Raw genomic sequence first — 18336 nt, forward strand, 5'->3', positions numbered from 1 at the left:
ATTCATATCCATATTACACATGTTCATATAACATTTTTTAATAAATTAGTTTAATTAAAAGGGAAATAACATTACAATTTTGGAGTTAAATCACAATCTTTGATCTAGATATACAATTAAGAATATTCCAATATGTTTTGTAAAGGTTAATTCCCTACCATCCACTTAATAATTATTGATAATTAAATTAAACTTTTAGAAGAAGCCCTTAGAATTGGCTAAAAAATTATGAGGTTTTTTCACACTTACAATGTTGTATATTCCAAATGAAGATTATACATATGCTATTGATATTGTCAACATCCATCATGTCACTTGCGATTAGTTCTCCCCAAACATGGAGATAACACCAATTGACTATTAAAAAAATAATTACATAAACTGACATGTTTTATGTGAAGCTTTGGGATGTTAACAAAAAAATCACCATGCATAATAAAAATAAAATAAAAAACATTATTAAAGTTAAAGAAAATGAAATGATAACTCTCAAAACATTAAAAAAAAAAATCAACATTATTAAAATTAAAAATAAATTTTAATAAAAAATCCATAATTACACTAATTTATTTTTGGCCATCCTTATCATACTAAAATACTTAAAAATTGAAACACTTTGTTATAACTTATTTATATCCACATTCGCATTACATTTTATTTTCAAAATATTTATTTCACCATTCATCATAATCTTTTAACTTATCAAAATTTAATTTATAACTTTTTTAGTAATTTTAAATCTAAAAATATATTTTTAAAATATATTAAATATTATTATTGTTATTACTATTTTTAAAACTCTCACGAACCAATATTAATTTCCATTCACACTAATAACACCCACGGTCATCTATTTAAAAAGACAAAAAGATTACATATTAATTTATTTGTTATTGTATATGTCCCCACAGTCATTTATTAAAAAAAATATTATTTGTTATTGTATATATGAGTATACTAAGCAATGCTGAGTAGATAATGAATACTAATATTAGAGTACTGTCACCATAATATTATTAAAAATTGAGTCCGATAATATAAGATAAAGACAAGAAGTCAACCACCTAAAACTTTACTATGCTCTAACATTCAGTGAAGATGCCACTGTAGCAGTGTTATGCAGAGTTACAAGATCCACACCTAATCAAAAGTAAATAAAAAAAAATACATCAACAAACCAGAGATACATCCATGGGCGCGCAGTGAATAATTACAGGTACCATTCGAGTATGATTTCATATCATTCGGACTCTGGTGGAGGAACCGAAGCTCGTGCCGCTAAATTCGGATTCACCATCAATCTCTGTCTCTTCAGCTCCATAAATCTCCCAATCTGAGTATACCCATCGTCCCCTATTTTTCCCCATTGCCAGACCCGATTTGCTTTGATTTTGCTTGGCTACTTTTGCGCCGCTGGAAATAGCTGTGAATCTTGTGCAGTAACCCTACCCCAGTCCTCCTGCTAGAAGAACCAACAGAATTGGCAGCACTTTTTGCTTGAAGAGACGGCGGCGGACTCAAGGGTGGGATGATCTCATGATGAACTAATTCCTCATAATACCTACCAGACGACTTGCGCTTGCCCGGCTCGGCTTCCCAGTTGAATGGGACTCCCCCGAGATGTGGAGCTCTGTAATAAATGCGAGAAGAATTCCCAGTACTCTCTTCCCGGGTTAGAAGCCGACTGAAGAAACTGCTAGCAGTTCCTAGGGTTTCCAGTTATTAATTTAAATTTATTATTATTATTATTATATTAATCGCACATATTTAAGAAAACATGTAACAAGATTTTAAGCATGCAAATTAGTCTTTACTTTACCATTGATATTTTTAACATTTAAATAGGTTTTATTGCAATATCATTACTCAATGTCATCGCTGTCTAATACCATATATCCAAAAAATCATAAGTACCACGAGGTTTTTTAACATTTAAATAGGTTTCATTACAATACCATGAATTACTAATACCATATGCCACAAAACCATACGTTATGTTCATATCACACATTACAATTTTTAAATTAATTGATTTAAGTAAAATGACAAAAAGGGCATAATTACTTTTGAGATAAATTTCAACACTTATATTCTAAAATAATTTGTGGAGGTTTAATCTCTACCATCCACCTAATAGTTATGGATAATTAAATTAAAATAACAAAATGCTTATTTCAAAATAAACACAAACCCAAAATTATTCCATACCTTACATTAAAATTAGAGCCATATAGGCATCAAAACATAACTCTCATATTCCTAAAATTAAAAAAAAAAATACCATACCATGGGTCAATACCATGACTTACTAATATCACCTACCAAAAAAATCATTACTCATATCCATATTACACATGTTGATATAGCTTGAGTGGGCCTAATGGTTAAGAGCATGTGTTTCCTCCTAAGAAGTCACAAGTTCAAAACAAGAGGGGGGTAGAGTATGTATGCCTTCGTATACTTAGCAGTCAAATCTCCACTGGGTCCCTTGTCCCACAAACAAGGGGGGTCTTATACACCAATTTGCTGTCTGGCTTGGGTGTGACCTTAAAAACGGATATTATTATTATAACATTTTTTAATATATTTTATTAATTAAAAGGGAAAGAACATTACAGTTTTGGAGTTAAATCACAATTTTTGATCTAGATATACAATTAAGAATATTCTAGTATATTTTGTAAAGGTTAATTCCCCACCATCCACTTAACAATTATTGATAATTGAATTAAACTTCTACAAGAAGCCCTTAGAATTGGCTAAAAAATTATGAGGTTTTTTCACACTTATATTCCAAATGAAAATTATACATATACTATTAATATTGTCAACATCCATCATGTCACTTGCTATTAGTTCCTCCCAAACATGGAGATAACACCAATTGATTATAAAAAAAATAATTGCATAAACTTACCATGTTTTATATCATGCTTTGGGATGTTAACAAAAAAAATCACTATGCATAGTAAAAATAAAATAAAAAACATTATTAAATTTAAATTTAAAAAGAATGAAATGATAACTTTCAAAACCTAAAAAAACAAATCAACATTATTAAAAATAAAAATTTCCAAAAAATCTATAATTACACTAATTTTTTTTTGTCATCTTTATCATACTAAAATACTTAAAAATTGAAACACTTTATTATATCTTCTTTATATCCACATTCACATTACATTTTACTTTCAAAATATTGATTGCACCATTCATCATGATCTTTCAACTTATCAAAATTTAATTTATAACTATTTTTTAATAATTTTAAATCTAAAAATATATTTTTAAAATAAATTAAATATTATTATTGTTATTAATATTTTTAAAACTCTCACAAACCAATATTATTTTCCATTCACAGTAATAACACCCACGGTCATCTATTTAAAAAGACAAAAAGATTACATATTAATTTATTTGTTATGTATATGTCCCCACAGTCATTTATTAAAAAAAATATTATTTGTTATTGTATATATAAGTATACAAGCAATGCTGAGTAGATAATGAATACTAATATTAGAGTACTGTCACCATAATATTATTAAAAATTGAGTCCGATAACATAACATAAAAAGGCAAAAAGATTACATATTAATTTATTTGTTATGTATATGTCCCCACAGTCATTTATTAAAAAAATATTATTTGTTATTGTACAAATAAGTATACAAGCAATGCTGAGTAGATAATGAATACTAATATTAGAGTACTGTCACCATAATATTATTAAAAATTGAGTCCGATAACATAACATAAAGACAAGAAGTCAACCACATAAAACTTTATTATGCTCTAACATTCAGTGAAGATGCCACTGTAGCAGTGTTATGCAGAGCTACAAATCCACACCTAATCAAAAGTAGATAAAAAAAAATACATCAACAAACCAGAAATACATCCATGGGCGCGCAGTGAATAATTACAAGTACCATTCGAGTATGATTTCATATCATTCGGACTCTGGTGGAGGAACCGAAGCTCGTGCCACTAAATTCGGATTCACCATCAATCTCTGTCTCTTCAGCTCCATAAATCTCCCAGTCTGAGTACACCCATCGTCCCCTATTTTTCCCATTTCCAGACCCAAATTGCTTTGATTTTGCTTGGCTACTTTTGCGCTGCTGGAAATAGTTGTGAATCTTGTGTAGTAACCCTACGCCAGTCTTCCTGCTAGAAGAACCAACAGAATTGGCAACACTTTTTGCTTGAACAGACGGCGGCGGACTCAAGGGTGGGATGATCTCATGATGAACTAATTCCTCATAATACCTACCAGACGACTTGCGCTTGCCCGGTTCGGCTTCCCAGTTGAATGGGACTCTCCCGAGATGTGGAGCTCTGTAATAAATGCGAGAAGAATTCCCAGTACTCTCTTCCCGGGTTAAAAGCCGACTGAAAAAACTCCCAGCAGTTCCTTTGGTTTCCAGCTGCAACAAATCATGGTTTTCTTCCATTGTACTTCTTGCACTGGGAAGCCTATAGTTACTGGCCTTGGCACAAACCATTATTTCCAAATCGAAGGGTGCAATTACAGAAGGACCATAATTAACATGCTGTGGTTCAGCATTAAATGATCGGTTGCTACTAAAACAACATATTCCAAACGATTTCATCGTGCAATTACAATCCTAATAATTTTCCCGCGTGGAATCTGGAAGAGTCATACAACCCTAACCCTAATAACGATACCGCGTGGAATCGGGAAGAGTCACACAATGATCTTCGGACCCGAAGAGTAAGGTAGAGGAAGCATCCATTAGAACAAAATATATTGCAAAAGGGTCGCTGGGTGAAATAACACGGCCGGTTGAGTCGGTTGTCTGCCGAACCGACAGATATAACGAAGTCGGCCCACGGGAATGGGATCCAGACACCTTTCTGGCCAATAGTTAGTCAACGATTTGAGGGTTTCACACGTTACATTGAGTGTGGAAGGAAAACATGACATATTTTCGCAGACCTTGCTATGTTGTTGAAATGATGGGTAGGTGGTTATGTGCTATCAACAAGACAATTCCGACCATCTTCTTTATCTACCATTAGGTGGGATTTGATCAACTATACTAACGCTTATCATTTGTCGTTTGATTGATGAAGCAGGATTATGTTTTAATTAAATATAACCAACAATTAGATACCAAATTGTCTTACTCTCAGGAAGGCAAATCAGATACGGAAGGGCGTGGAAATATCCCCTTTGTCCTTTTCACATGTAAGGAAGTGGCAAATCCAATTAGGGTTTCCAAAACTGCCCCCACAATAGCCTAGTCTGTGATAAGCATCCAAGAGCCCAAGCCCATTGCACCTGGAAAAAATAACTTATTCACCAAGTAGATGGAAACAATAATTTTTTATAAGACATCATTTTGTTTTATAATTGTTTGGAGTGTCATATGTCACTTTTGTGATTAAGCATTTTGTGTAAACATTTTATTTTATAATGGTTCACTATTAGATTTCAATTATATAATATAGTATGTAATATCATATTGATCATAGTATGCAACGTTATATTGATCATAATTATAAGTTAAAGATACTTCGTAAAAGATAGGGATGGCTTTATCATTTCAACATGCAAATTTATCTATCGAAACCAAATTTTATATTACAAAGCTTTTTATATGATAAGGTCTTTGTGACTTGCAAAACTTTATATGAATATAATAAATATAGTAAATGTCTAGAAGGCATTGAATAGAATGGTAAGTGATGTTAATTCTATAGCGATGGAGATTTAATATAATAGTATTCAGTGTACATGAGTGTATTAACAATAAAGAAGTAATCGACAATAATATCATAAATAAAGAAGTTATTAATAAAGAGAAGTTATTAATAAAGAGATGGTTGACCAAGTTGTTATTGAAAAATAAAATTTTAATAATATATGTAATTAATATATGGGTGATTACAAAGAGTTTACGGAGAATAAATCACATAACAAAGAGATCACTATAAGATATTGTTAAAGGACAATTGTACTTTATCTAACCATATCCTTTTAACTAACAAATGAATAACCACATAGCTTAATTTCAAATACTCACTAAAAATCATATTCCACATAACTCAATTTCAAATACTCAATAGAAATCACATTTCAAATTCCATCCTTAACTATTTGATGCACTAATTATGAACACATTTGGCATTGAAAGAGACCCCCAAGCTCTGAGTTGAAATGTAGAAGAAGACTTTTACATATATTTATGAAAACATAACCTAAAATGTCTAAGATGCCACTTTTAGGTAAATTCACATACATGCATAATTCATGAGCATAACAAAATTAAGAGTTAAATTTATAGAGAAGTTAAAAAAAACACCCTTGTGTCTTTAACCAAATTGGTCCCACAATTTGGTAGTCACTACTCAATCCTTGTCTTCGAGACAAGATGTTAGTCCCAAGTCAAGTTATGATGCTATAATTAGATTAGTATGGAGAAGAAACTAGAAATGTAACTCTATTCCTTCATCCATACACAACAAAACTCACCTATATCCCTTATTTTATATACTCCCCTAAGAAATCAACACCATTGTTTTCTTTCATGCATGAAAGAAAGAGTCTAAAGGTTGATTTTCCTTTGTTAAAGATTGGTGGAAAATTTTATTGATTGAAAGGAGAGCATGAACAACATGGACATAAAGGTGATATGATCTAGTTTCTTCTTTGACCTTTATACTCACAAAACCTTTAATAATAATGGATTGTAACTAATAATTATAGGTAGTGTAGAGATAAAATCTAATACCTTTTGATATTGCAATATGCTATGGAGGATATTGGATAATGGATGCAATATAATGCTATGCACCAAAACACCCAAATAGAATAAAAAGTGAAAGAGAAGTAACTTCACATCTTGAGAATGATATAGAATAATGAATGAGAAACATCTTCAATGGTGGGGGAAACCTTTTACAATATAACAATGTACAAGTTGATATGCTTCTAAAAGTAGGTCCACTTGGTATGTAAAGGAGACAAAGGCTACAACTATAATTAAAAGGGTCTAGTTGATGAAGAAGGACAATAATAATATAAAAACATAATTGTTATAACTCAATATCTAGGGATTAACATTACCCTCCTATGAGGCATTTCCCTCAATAGCATGGAAAATTTTAGGGGCTAATATTAGCAGTTGGGCTAATTTTCCATGTTTTTTTCCAACAAAAAAAACTAGCAAATTTCCACTTTTGATAAAAATGATTCGCCCAAATTTTGCAATATAAAATTAATTTACCTTAAAAATTGCCAACATTATATAGAGAGTACATATAAAAACATTATAAGTTTGAATAATTTTACAAATACATCAATAAACATTCTATAGTTTGCATATTAGTGACTACTCAGATTTGCCAATCTTTTTAAACTTCAAGATAAGTTTCCATTCTTTAAAATTTTCCATGCTCAATAGTTGATTAGATCTGGATTTTCGTGCATTAAGAACTTACTTTTTCATGTCACCTCTATTGTAATTTCTTCTGCTTAATGAGGTACTTAGCAATTGCGTGATTCCATAGTTGACTTATTGTTGTATCAGGGATTGATTCTAATTATAGTATGATTTTAAATTCTTCATTAATCTATGATAAAATAGTTACAATCTTGTTACTATTACCTTCTTTAAACAAGAAACATGGAAAACTATATGTATTGTAAGGGAAGGCGGGCACACAACACTAATTTGTAATCCTTATTGCCAATCCAATGCAAAAACTTGTAGCGAACATAGTACTTAAGTGATAAATTTGTCTTTCTTTTATTGCTTGAAGGACATTTGTTTGTATGGTTGTAGCCTCATAAATATCCAATCCCCCAATACAAATTTCCTTTCACTACAATGTTTATCTACTTATTTTTCTATCCTATTTTATGTTATATCCAAGGTGTCATTAAGTAGGTAGAGAACCTCTCACTGATGCTCATTGTGGTTGTCCACTACTTGATCTTCAATTTCCCTCTCAAATTTGATGTGATGTGATGGATGGAGGATGGTAGACTTCAAATGTGGTAAATGGGTACAATATTGATGAATTATGGAAGGATGTGTTATAATATCATTCTACTACAGGGAAAATATTTGACCAATTATGTATGTTTATCCTACAAATATAAACAAAGATATATTTCTAGACATTTTTTCATAATTTTACTTTTCCCATTGTATTGACAATGGTAGGAGGAGTTGTGAAGCAATTGAGTAACCAAACAAGAAAATGATGCATTCTAAAATCTACTAATGAAAATTAGATCTCTATCACTTCTAATAATATTGGAGGTTCCATTTAGCTTATAAATTATTTATATGTATGTTGTACATATTGTACCTTGTTTAAAAGGAAAAAATGGGATTACTTTGTGAGTCCATCCAACAATACAATGGTGACATTATTTTAATTGGAATTAGGTAGAACTATAACAAAACTCATTGAAACTTCCTCCCAACATTTATTTGATATGGCTAACGTTGTAGGAGAACTCGGGCCTTGATTATCTCTCCCTTATTATGTTGAAAAACCAAACATTTAGCCATAAAGTTTTGAACATTAATTTTACTAGATTTCCTAAAAAATGCTTATTGATCTTATGGTAAGCTTTGAGGAACTATAAATATTCTCCTACAAGGGAAGTATGCAATTCCAAAAGGATATATATTTGAGTTGGAAATTTTTTCATAATTATCTATGATATTGATACCAAAAAATAATAATTCTTCAACACAAATTTATCTAAAGCACTTGGGTCCTCATGTTTTTTTTTAAAGATTTTTCTTACCTTATAATATTGTTTCCATTATATCCTTCCTTCAACCCAATGAGATTTTGCAATGGAAATAGCACAAAGCCCTTATATTTAGAACTTGAAATTTGATACATAGTAATCAAAACTACCCACAAAACTATACTCTATTACGCACTTCATTCGATTACATTACATATGTAGTTGAACTTAGATCCAACTAACTCTAACCTTAGAGATAGGAGTTGAGAAAATCTATCGACTACCTCCTGCAAATCTCAAACCAATTCCAAACTTAGCATGGAAGCATTATATTCCAAGTCCCTGCCTTAATGCTTACATGCCAAATGTAAAAATAACACAAATTAGAATATGAAGAACACATATTACAACAAAAAACCTGATCCTTGTTTCACTCATTTTGACCAACACTTAGGTCCACTCTGGAATCTTGTAGACACCGCTCTTTCTTCACCACACAACTTTGATCTACCACTTGACCTCCATTTAAAACACAACTTCCTCTAACCATCATTGATGAACTTGTAAGATAAAAAATATTGACAAACTCCACTCGTCAAGGTTCTACCACCATGTGTCAGATATTTCACTTTCGGCTATCCATTAGGTGCTAGGATGGAGGTTTGGATAGTGAATGTGTTCAAAATTTGATCAAACAACTTGACCTTACTAACATGCAATAATTGATGTTCATAAAACTAGGGCTTCCATCTTGAGAAGCAACAATACTTTTTACAACTAGAATTAAAAATAAATAACAAACTACTTAACAAAGATATCTCATAAAAACAAATTCAATAATCATGAAACTATCAACTGTCTTCCACATATAGAAAATTCACCAGGTCCCTCCTTAGCACAAGTCAAGGATTGTTCATTTGGTTTAATCTTTATCTTGGTGTTTTCCTTCTTCATGAGGCAATCGTTAGAGAGGTCAATTATAACAAAATCCCACTCACATATTGAGTTGACCAGACTCAATATGTAAAAAATATAGACTCCAAATAATATTCAAAATCAAAAGCATAGAGACGCATACAAAAACAATATACAACTGCCATATATTAACTCACGTACAAATTTCCATGTTTTGAGCAAAGAGAAATTAATGATGGTTAAGTTTTGGAGGTGCTACATATGCTTACCATGACTAACTACTGTTTCAATTGTAGACTAAACACAAAAAAAAACTTGTATCTAATGAAGAACTTAATATACCAAACAATAATTTCCATGAAATGAAACTAAAGACACATAAACAAAATAACATGTCCAACAAAATGGACACCTTTCCTTTTGCTTTATAAGATTGTTGGGACAATACGCTAGCCTCTTTGCTTGTTTTTCCCTAGAGAAAGAGGACCATGAAATCCTTGAGATTTTAATGGCCTCTATTCTAGTTGTTCAATAATAAACCCATTATACTCATGATACATCTAAATCAGAGGAGTACAATGTCTTGTTGCACAATTGGCATTGCCTAGATGGATAGTGGCAACAAGTGTGTTGGCATTGATGTCAACATTTATGCTAGGAGATTGTCTAACACTTGGAAATAGTTATGGCATTAACGTCAACCCTACTAGCATGGATGTTTGTGGTAGAAGATGTTGTCATAAGCTCAGGGTAAGTCTCATGGTTGTTGAAGTCTCTTGTAGAGAATCATCATAGTAGTAAGCTTATTGGAGAAGCCATAAAATGATGACTGTGATGGTTTGGGAGTCCCGAACTTTGGAGGAGATTTTTCCTCAAAAGATTAGCTCATACATTATTGAAGATGGCATAGTTGGTTAGTTCTCGGAAATATATTTCCAATGGTATGTGGAAGTCTACAAATGGCCTCCTTGATGAGGAGTTATTGCCGGTCAAAGTTGCGGTGCCCCAAAGTAAGATGGAAGAGTTAAATGTGGCCTTGGTTCAAAGCAATGAACAAGTTTAGCAGTGTCCAGAGTGGATGATAGTGCTAGTGGAGCTGCTAAGGGAAGAGTCGGGTTGAATTGGAATGACAACAGGAAGAAGATCCATTGGTCACAGGTGGAGCCCACTTGACAGCCTGGCCCAATGGAGGAAGCTTGATGATATAACCTCGACAAAACCAAAAGATTCACATAGTGAATACATTGGGAGATAGGCGACATGAAATAGAGGCAAAGCATGGCATATAGGAGTTGAGAAAGATGATTATGGTGGTATGGTTGACAATGAAAACTAATGATAAAGGTGGTGGAAGGGCTCCATAGTGAAAAAAAAGCTCGGAAAAGAATTCTTGGAGTATTGAAAAGGGCACAGAAAGTGATAGCGACAAAAAAACATATAGGCAAAAACTGAGGAGTCGAGTGGGAGATCCCCACTATGAAAAATCAACCCGCTAAGGGCGAGCCCGGAAAGGAAATACCAAAGGTATAAAAAGGAGGAGAAAAATGGATGCATCAGGAGATAGAAATCAGGCCACGTAATGGCATTATGACATCCCTTGATATGGAAGTCTTGTCAGGCCTAGAAGAATTGGAGGGTGGTTTCCCATACCTTCGATCGCATAGATCAACGATAGAGAACCACTTCGGGATCAATTCCCCTTATACCAAAAACCATAGGGGAGTGTTTTTGAGGCTGGGTTCTTGAACTCGATGGTTTTGACAAAAGAAAATGGCGAAGGCACTTTCAAGTTTCTATAAAGGAAATTGGTGAAAATCTAAGGTCACATGACCTTTCTTTCTCCTCTACGATAGGACACATGTTGTAATTTGATTAGCTCATAGGAGATGATGGTGGTAGATGACATCAACATGGCATGGATGTACAGGGGACACACAATAGGGAGATTCAATGTTTTTGGGAGGCCTAATGGGCCAAATCTGGGTGGCATGTGTCACCACTCAGGAGGTTCCATGTGGGGTTGGTGACATAAGCATGATGTAATATCATAAGTGTTAGCTTGGAATATTTAGAAAGGTACACAACAAGAAGCATTGAGAAAGGGTGGCAGATGAATCAACCTGATTACATTTTTATTGGCTCTCGGATACGCCAGGTAGACCCTACTAGACACATCATCTTAAAGGTATTGAGACTCAAAGTTTGATATGGATGCACAAAGGGAATGCGCTAGGACACATTAGTTGGTCAACTTATCCTGATAGGGCCTTTGATTGATCAGTGAAAGTGCAAGGCAGACCCCACGAGATAGTTAAGCCCACTATTCAGAGCCTTGAAGGATTTGTAGTAGCACACAAAGGGAGTGTTAGGCTAACTAAGCATAGGGATGGAATGGGCATTGCTAGGGACAACTCGCCCTGGAAGGAAATTGATTAGCTGATGGATGCAATGGGTGGTCCCACTTGACAGCCTGGCCTGGCGACAATACCTTGGTGGAGATAAATGGGTGCAACTAAGGTATGCACAGGAAGATAAAGTGTTAGGACATGGAAGACTCATAGGAAGCCTTTTGGAAGAGAAAAAACAAATGAGAATGAGGTCAAGCGCCCACCAAGGGACACATTGATTCGATGACATGACCCTAACAGGTGTATAAAGAGGCACATACTTAATAGTTTTGGATAGAAAGGGCTACGAGGTAAGATCTGACCCTTGGTCATTTCATGTAGAAATAAGACCAAGGGCATGATAGAATGATAGAGGAGAAAAATAAAAGTGTCGAGCTTGGAAGTTCTAGCCTTAGGGCGAGACCATGGCCATTTCACATAGAAATGGGACCAATGACACAAAGCGATTAATAAAGGGAATTCATCCCACAAAGGGCGTAGAGCAGATTAGAACATATAGGCTTATTTGGTGGTCACAAGCATCGGTCCTCTGGTGGAAAAGGGCTAAGTTCCAACATGAGAGGGGCTCTAATCAAAAGGAACCACAAAATTATATTTGGTAGGGTTCTCCATATTTGGAAGACTCACCAGTTTGGTTATTCTCCATAAGGTGATTATGCAAGCATGGATGGATTAGTGGCTGGAGTAATGGAAACTACAGAGAGCACTAAGTTAAGGTAGCAAGGACCACGATTGCATATATGTTAAAATCTATTCAATGATCACTGTCGAAGGCAGGAGATTGAGAGAGAGAGGACCATGTTTTGGAGAGGTGGCAGTTGACTCTAGAACAACTATGCTTGGCCTTCCTTGCATGCTTCATGGAATTGAAGGAAGATCAGAAAAATCTTAGAGAAGACATGTTGAAGTACATTTTGATCATTATGGGCAATGAAGAAGCATGGATAATCTTGTTGTAGTCTGTGATTTATTTTAAGAATCAATTCTCATTATGGAAGAACACTTAGGTGCCCATTCCTTGAGTTAATTCAGCTATAGTGGCCAAGTAATTTTGATGCAACAATAGACGCAATTGACCAGGAAGACCTATCCTATGAAGTATGGGAATAAATGCAGAAATATGCACTTGATAAGTATGGAGGAAACCAGATGATGCATAAGCATTTTCTCATTAGTATTGGCTAGGTGGTCAAGTTTTTTTACTAGAGGGGTTGGTATCTCATGAATTCTTGGTTAAACAAGGAAGCTAGTTAGTTTTCCATGTAATAAATCCTGATTCGCTATTTAAAATATTTGGTAACATAAATTAGTGGATTTTTCCGATTTGTTCATGTTATGAACTAGAAAATGTCGTAATTGGAAAATTGTTATTAAATGGATGCAACTGATCCTTGATTCTAGGGTCTAAGACAGAATTAGATGTAAATTCCCTTATTTTAATGAAACATGCCTCCACATGGTAGTGTGATAGAAATCACACTATGCTTGGAGATTTTTTTGTTCATTATTCGTGTTCTGTCACTATGATATAATGTCCTTGTGTTCCACTCTTTGATTGTATTCAAATCCCTGCCAATAGATGTGATCCTTTTTATTGTGTTTATGTATTTGGGTGTGGTATTTGACTATGATACATATTAGAGTCTCTACAAAATAACTCCAACAATTAGAGTCATTTTCCTCATTGACTAAGGCACAATAGGTCAGAGATATGCAGAGGAGAAGAGACCATAGGTGATGCCACACTTCAACAAACTCGTGGAATAATCACTAGTTTTCTGGTAGTATCATCCTTTGATCTTAAAACTTAATACAAACCATCCAAAAGGAAAATTGTTTGTGAGGTGAAGTGGCACTATAGGATTTTTCATTGGAACTGTAAAAAGTCCTTTTCTTGTGCAGATTTGGGGATTTTCTCTTCTATCCCAACTCGGTTTGTATCACTAGAGACAACATTGACCAGTGTGCAGGAGAGGAACCAAAACTCATGATTGAAATTGAGCAACTAGGGGAAAGCATCATTATTGAGTGAGTTGTGTGGAGAGATTTATGTGTGAGCGCTACTAACAAGAGGGCATGTGTGACTTAGCAGAAGGAGAAGGTTGAGATTAGAGATATGGTGTAAGTATGTTGTTGTAGAGTGAGTAGAGTGGCGAGAGTGTTGTGATGGATGTGATGAGTGACTACTATTAAGAATAACATAGGGTCGAGTGTTGAGGGAGAACAAAGTTGATTTTAGACAGAGAGGATGCCATAAACTAGGAACATTAGTTCCATATTGAGTGTGGGTTGGATCTCGCATACAAGAATTTGGTGCTTACATCTTAGTGGGTGTCTAAAGAAAGCTTGGGGGTTGGTGCCTCCTGCAAGTTGGTGCTTGCATAAATCCAATGAGTTGCAAGTTGGTGCTTACAATAAATCCGTGAAGTTGGTGCTTCACATGGTGCTTCTAGTAAGTTGATCAGGTGTCTACAAAAGAAGGAAGTTGGTTGCTTCTTATGAGTGGTGGCTCACAAACATTGATGTAGTAGAGTAGGTGCAATTATTACATCAAATAAAAAATAAACTTTGGTAGTTTTTCTCCCAGAATGGTTTCCACATTAAACCTCTGTGTCATATGTGTGTTGCTCCTGATGTGTGTGCTTTTGTTGATTGATATGGTTGTTGTTATGGTTTTATAATGGTTTCTCTAATTTAAGTGGATGTCAAGTTTGAATGAGTACATAAAAAATGGCATAAAAGTTTAAATTAGCCTTAAAAATTATTCAACCCCCCCCCCCAATCATTATTAACATTGTTTCCAATGTGTCTAATTGCAACTCAAAGATCCACATTTCCTTCCTGTTGTAAAATTACTTACAACTAAACAAATTTAATATCCTTTTTGAAAAAAACATAATCTTGAACATAAAACGGATGCAACCAATCTCACTCAGTTCTTTTCTTAGATCAATTCGGACCGAAATCCGGTAAATAGTGGGGGCAATGAATTGTTGCACACCCAATGAATTACTTCTTAGCATGTTCATAATATGGGGAAGTAAGCAAATGAAGATGAAGTCATCGACGGGGAAAAATTCCCTCAGGTTCTGTAAATCTATAATGGTGCACTCCAAGGGAAATAAGAAGTCTAAGTACTTCAACAGGTGTTGAGTTCCTCCCACTGATACTATTGTCCGACATAGGCTCTCATGGCTTGAAGTAATCAAACATAAGCATATTCTTTGGAAATGCTAGTACTGATGGAATTGAGCAAATTTATCGCGATGGAAATAATACCATCTTCTGCAATCAGAAATCCATCATTTGTAAGTTGATCATGGAGTCAAACTAGACAAATAGGTACACATGGAAATAAAATTCACACCAACACTCCAACTTCACATGAAAATTAAACACTCTTCATATTGTTCTATTTATGTACAGAGTACAAAACTTGATATCTCTTCCATCTTCCTCGACCCTCCCTTGAGGGAGTCAGGCCCATATGGGCTCTGATACAAATTTAGAACTTGAAATTGGAGGCATAGTATTGAAAAATACCCGCAAAACTATATTCTCTATTACACACTTCATTTAATTACATTATCTCTCTCTCTCTCTCTCTCTCTCTATATATATATATATATATATATATATATATATATATATAGATATAGAGAGAGAGAGAGAGAGTTGAAATTCGATCCAATTGCTTCTAACGTTAGAGATAGGAGTTGAGAAAATACCTCAACTACCTCCTACAAATCACAAACCAATTCCAAACTTAGCATGGAAGAATTATCTTCCATGTCTTGTGTACTCTTATTTCCTTGAAAGTGCATTTGCTATCACATTTTTTTTTTGTTCTTATAGATAATTTCAACATCGTAGATTATTATCATTATAGCTTATTTTTGTTGTTCTTATGAAAGTAACAATTTTTAGAAGAGTAATTAAAAAAATGAGGATATATTTTTACCTTGAAGTATCTTCCTATTAGGAAAGGGTGTCATTTCTTAACTAGATGCAATATGACCAACATTATGTTTGCAAAAATGGGTTTAAGTTCTTTATTTTAATTTGGTGGTATTCAAAGGTAAGGGGGGGCTTTTGTTAGAAAATTATATATTACAGAGAAATCGAACACATAAAAGTTATTGCAGAAATATAAACACAGAAAACACATAAAACAAGAGAGACACAAATATACATGGTTCACCCAATTTGGGATATGTCCACGGAGAACATCCAATCCTTCCTTTTATATTATCCAACAAACTGAAGAGATACAACCTATAGTAGATCCGCTGTAATACCCTCTTCGCTCTCACACAATCTCCTCTCTCTTTCTCACTCATAATATAGATCTGCATAGACACAATACAATTCCCTCATATATAGTGAGGGGTTTCCTTCTAGGGAAAAAAAAACCCTAAATTAAACATAAATTCTACCGTGAGATCTCTGCTTAATGAATGGCCTAAATTGACTACGAAATTACAACATGTTACAAGGGCTTTGGGGGCACTGCCCCTCATCCCCCGTTAGCGGGGGGCTCCTAAAGATCGCAGCCACCCCCCCTAGACCCCCCTTGCAACACAAATATTACGGGTGGTCTTCCCGCCACATTACAAACTGCGGTCCAATGCGGTGATACCTCTGAATAATGAAGATAATTAGGCTCCACGCCCCACAATCTCCCACTTGGAGATTGATTACAACTCCACCACTGCTTCATTTGCTGGAAAATTACTCCACTTTGGACCTAGCCATTTCTCATCTTCATCATCATACTTGAAGACCAATTGAAACCGAGAAAAATCTCAATTTCTCCCTGGTTACAACTTTTGTTAACATATATGCAGGATTCTCGCTGGTGTGTATCTTTTCCAGCTTCAACTGTCCATCTTCCAACACTGACCATATGAAATGATACTTGAGTTGTATATGTTTTGTCTTATAATGAAATGCAGAGTTATTTGCAAGATGTATGGCACTCTGGCTGTCACTGTATAACCTTCCCAACTCCTCCTTCTTACCCAATTCATCCATAAACCTTTGTAACCAAATCATTTCTTTACTAGCCTCTGTAGCATCAACATACTCTTCTTTCGTTGTTGAGAGTGCAACAACACTTTACAGTTTTGAAACCCAACTACAATTGTTCCACCTACAGTAAACACATATCCTGTTGTGATCCTCCTGTTATCTCTATCACCCGGCATATCTGCATCAACATATCCCTATAGAGCAATGTTTGAACAACCAAATCATAATGCTTGATTTGTGGTAACTCTCAAATACTTGAGAATCCACTTCACTGCCATCCAATGTTCTTTTCTTCGATTTTTCATGTACCTGCTTACAACTCCCACTGCATGTGCAATATCAAGCCTTGTGTAGACCATTGAATACATTAAGCTTCCAACTGCTGATGCATATGGAACTTTAGAAATATAAGTGATTTCTTCCTGGGTCATGGGACATTCCTCCTCACTTAGTTTGAAATGGCTAGTCAAAGTTATACAAAGTGGTTTGGCATTCTGCATATTAAATCTTTTCAACACCTTTTCTGTGTACTCACTCTAAGACAATGTTAATTTTTTATTCTTCCAGTCCCTAGTTATTCTCATAGCAAGGATTTGTTTTGCAACATCTCAATCATTCATTACAAATGAGTTTGCCAATTTTCTTTTGAGCACATTTATTTCTTGCATGTTAGAACCTGTAACAAGCATGTCATCTACATAAAATAACAATATAATATAGCTACCATCATTTTTCCTTTTGAGATAAACACAATGATCAGAGTGACATATAGTATAACCTTGTTCAGACATAAACGCGTCAAATTTTAAATACCACTGCCTTGGATCATATTTGAAGCCATACATGCTCTTCTTCAACCTGCACACTAGTTTCTCCTTCCCTTTTACCTCATATCAATGTTGTTGCTACATATATATCTCTTCCTCCAGATTCCCATGGAGAAAGGTTGTCTTTACATCTAACTGCTCAAGATGCAAATCTTCAGCTACTACTAGACTCAAAATTGTTTTGATTGAAGTCATTTTAAAAACAGGATAAAATATCTCATCAAAGTCTATACCCTTTTTCTATGCAAACCCCTTCACCACAAGTCTAGCTTTATACCTTTTTCTACCTCCATCTTCTTTCTTCAACCTGTAAACCCATTTATTCTATAGTGTTGTTTTACCTGCAGGAAACCTGACTAAGTCCCAAGTTTGGTTATGTGCTAAGGAGTCCATCTCTTTTTCATGGCTTGCT

At 34.3% G+C, this 18336-nt stretch overlaps 1 protein-coding gene across 1 annotated transcript; it reads right to left on the reverse strand.

The window, feature by feature from the left end:
* Positions 1-3707: 3707 nt before the first annotated feature.
* Positions 3708-4810, reverse strand: LOC149146234 (uncharacterized). The gene has a single exon (XM_089448633.1). The coding sequence runs from the start codon at positions 4617-4619 to the stop codon at positions 3951-3953; it is 669 nt and encodes a 222-aa protein (XP_089304759.1). The 5' UTR covers positions 4620-4810; the 3' UTR covers positions 3708-3950.
* Positions 4811-18336: the final 13526 nt, after the last annotated feature.

The sequence above is a fragment of the Pinus tabuliformis genome, chromosome X (assembly GCF_031772625.1).
Source record: "Pinus tabuliformis cultivar Carrire ecotype Pingquan chromosome X, CPIR1, whole genome shotgun sequence".
In the NCBI taxonomy this organism is placed as follows: Eukaryota; Viridiplantae; Streptophyta; class Pinopsida; order Pinales; family Pinaceae; genus Pinus; species Pinus tabuliformis.

Coding starts and splice junctions, on each gene's coding strand:
- LOC149146234 (XM_089448633.1), bottom strand. CDS start 4,619: ATGAAATCGTTTGGAATATGTTGTTTTAGTAGCAACCGATCATTTAAT.